Source organism: Cajanus cajan, chromosome 2, assembly GCF_000230855.2.
Source record: "Cajanus cajan strain Asha chromosome 2, NIPB_CcT2T_4, whole genome shotgun sequence".
NCBI lineage: Eukaryota > Viridiplantae > Streptophyta > Magnoliopsida > Fabales > Fabaceae > Cajanus > Cajanus cajan.
In genome coordinates, this window is record NC_138518.1 from 28,765,496 (window position 1) to 28,769,151 (window position 3,656).

The 3,656-nt window shown below is 25.7% G+C and overlaps 1 protein-coding gene across 1 annotated transcript; it reads left to right on the top strand.

Moving 5' to 3' along the window:
* The first annotated feature begins 319 nt into the window (after positions 1-319).
* On the top strand, positions 320-3,443 carry LOC114915899 (uncharacterized). The gene is made up of 5 exons (XM_029271240.2): positions 320-702; positions 1,060-1,109; positions 2,071-2,152; positions 2,570-2,631; positions 2,771-3,443. The coding sequence occupies exons 1-5, from the start codon at positions 597-599 to the stop codon at positions 2,963-2,965; spliced, it is 495 nt and encodes a 164-aa protein (XP_029127073.1). The 5' UTR covers positions 320-596; the 3' UTR covers positions 2,966-3,443.
* The last annotated feature ends 213 nt before the right edge of the window (positions 3,444-3,656 follow it).

Here is a 3,656-nt window from a genome sequence, read left to right on the forward strand (position 1 = left end):
GGTATCAGGGAGATTTGCAAACATGGAAGCCTGCATTCGTGAAAAACAAGGAAAAGGAATAGTAAATCAAGGAAACTAATAACATTTCCTAGGGGTTCTCTAAAACATGCCAGCCAAAACACTGTAGCATTCCCAAAAGTAAATGTACTTTTTAATTTAAAGCCCACACTTCATCTTTTCTTTTTCCATATATGCTACACTACTTCTTATTTAATTAATGTTGTGAATATTCTACAGTCTAAACTACACTGCATGTGTTAGTATTAATTAATTTTCTGTCGTTGAAAATATTGTTTACACCTAGACCTGCACTTAAATGATTGGGATATCAAATTATTAATATTTTCCTCTGACAAGGAAGACAACAAATTAATTAAAGAAAACAACCACTCCCAGTTTAAGTTGATGAATTTCAATTAATTAATTTGTGGACCCCCTACTCATTGATCGATATATAAATATAAGCAGCTATACATCCCAAAGGCCATCATCTATCACTCACAACCACAAGTTATAAGTTTCCAATTGCATGATTAATTAGGCTTCAACAAGAAGAGAAGGACCTGAACATTTTGATCCATTTTGTTAAGGGATTGATGAACCTACTTACTTCTCTGGTTCTTCCCAAGAATTTTCTTCAAATGAGACCATCTTTCGTAATTTCTCTTCTGCTTTTGTCTCTCTTTCTCATAAATGGTGAAGGTATGTATTGTATATATTTTCAGCAGAACTACTTTTATGTATTAGGGACAGATTGAAAAACAAGTTTCGTCATAATAACGTCAATCAGAGGAAAAAAAAATTAAAATAATTTTTTCTATAAATTAAAACTAGTTTATAAATAATGTGAAAATAGAACTTGTGAAAAGTTAATAAAAAAAAATTCTTCAAATTAGCTTGCTTATTAGTTAATTTTAATTTATGAAAAAACTTGTTTCTTTTTTCTCTCTTATTTTTTACTTGAATAAGTACTTCTGGATAAGTTTCCCAAGCACGTCTTTAGAGTTATTACATATGATAATATATTTGCTGGATTTCTCATGTTAGTTGTTCTTTCAGGGATCCGCTTGGAGAAAGGGCCTTTCGTAGATCAGCAACATAAAAAACATGTTAGTGATGATTGCTTTGATGTTTTACGTACTCATATCACTACAATACAAAAATCTTTTAATAGCATTTGAAAAATTTAATTATGTATAAATATAACTAATTTACTTTTACAATATATTATTAAATATATTATTAAATATATTATTAAATGTTATATATATTTTATGTTGTTAAATATGATTAATAACATTTTTATATAATTAGATAATACTTTTTAAATATTATTAAAGTGATATTTTTGTAAAAGTTTAATGATATTGTCAAGTTTTTGTTAACTTTATAAAATGATAATTAATTTTAATTCATATATTGCTATCAATTATTAAATTTTTATATCTCCTAAATTCCTAGGAGTTCTTTAAGAGAAAGTTAAAGATATTTTAATTAGTTACTACTAATTATATATCAAATATCAAAGTTCATTTATCTTAATTATAACTATATGATTATATATACTCTTTAAGAGTCATTTATTCATTTAATATGAGACTTTAATATGAGTAATAATTAGAGATGAGAAAAATATATTTTTTTACTCGATTTGAGACTTTGATTTTAGAAGAAATTTAAAAGAATAATGTTAAAATAAAAAAATGTTACTTATTTATAGTAATAGTTTTCAAAAAAATTACAAAATAACCTATATACGTGACATTGTTTTTACTCGATATGAGACTTTAATTTTAAAAATAATTGAAAAGGATAATATTGAAATAAAAAAATGTTACTTTATCTATAATAATATTTTTCAAAAAATATTATAAAATAACCTATTTATTTAATATATAATAATATTTTAAATAATATAAAAAAAATACTGCTAAAGAATTAAAATATACTATTATAATAGTATATATTTCTATATAAATATCAACTTTTAGACTTTTAAGATTATCATAGCAACTCTTTTTTTTTTTTTTTTTTCTGATGTTAATACAATAAATTCTTTTTTGACTGCAGGATCAAGAAAACAATTTGTTGAAAAGAATTAATAGTGCTAACAACCAACCTATTGTATGCGAAGATGAAAAATATTGCACAGGTACTCTCAAGAAAAGAGCTTCTAGAGTATCCAGAAAACCAATCAATCGGTTACCCCGCATTCATGAAGATTATAGTGGACCAAGACAACATAGACCTAGACACCATTAGCTTTCAATCTAGCCCAGAAATTCTATATTCTTCTTTGTTAGTTTATTACAGTACAATCATTCTTCGCAACTTACATACAATGACCTTGTAATTCTTGCTTCAATGTTCTTCCTCCAAGATGACATCTAGTTTTCTGGTTATAATTAATTTAGAAAGAAAAATGAAAGGAATTATTCTCGTTCTATTTTTTTGGCTCTGAACTAAAAACCTTACAATGTATTTGCATCATGCAAGAAAATTTAGTATTAACATGACATCCACTGTTTCGTATTATTAAGTATCGTGGCTGTGTCTTATGTTGCTGCAGGAAAAATAAAGATTAGGAAACTTGTTACTTCATCAACTTCTACCACCCACCATATTTCAAAGGTTGGTTTAGAGATAATTAAAAAAAAAAAAAAAAACTATATGTTTGGTAATTTTGATTGTTTAGATGTCAACTCAAATGAAACCTTGGAATTTCTTCCTTTCTACCATTTACGATTATATACATTTACTCAATTGACAGAATGTGAAGAATGGAGGGAATGAAGCTCAGGGACCAGAAATTGGCAACAGTAGAAATTGTAAAGTGAATGGTGAAGAAAAGGAAATATTAGTAAATAAGCAACAAGAAGTTTCTCATGAGCACTATCCGGATCATGTAAACATTGTTGACATGGACTATTCTCCCCCAAAGAAAAACCCTCCCGTACACAACTAACTCTACCTTGGGATGATCATCTAGAAATACACGTATTCCACTTAGAATAAAGATAAGCAGATAATTGTTGGACAACATTGCAGAAATGCTGCAGTATTTTTAGGGCTAACAATTCTGTTCATTATATATTATATTATGCATCTATTGATTATAATATATTTTTAATAATTCACAGCTTTTTTTATGATTGAATTTTATATATATGGGAAGCTTTCTATATGTTAGGTCCTTTAATATTTAGTGTAAATTACATAGACAGTCTTTAAATACACACATTCTTTCTACTTTTTTTACCTTACTAATTAGCAAGTTTAATTATTTGAGAATTTTGCACTAACATTATTCAAACATTACATTAATCCGTTAATTGTTTAAAAAAAATATTGAAGTATGACTCTTTGCGAACGTTAGGTAAGGGAATTTAAAATCTCACAAATCATAGAGGATGTTATAATATAATTTACTGTAATATTAATATTTACTAACTGATAAATTTAATAATCTGTTCTTCTCCTTTTAAAATATATATATATATATATATATATATATATATATATATATATATATATATATATATATTCCCTCTCTTCATAGATAAATATAAATTCTATTTTAATATAAATGAACTTTACAAAAAAGAAGAAGAAAGATTATTGTTCTTGTTATTCTCGATATTATTGACAACTTATAT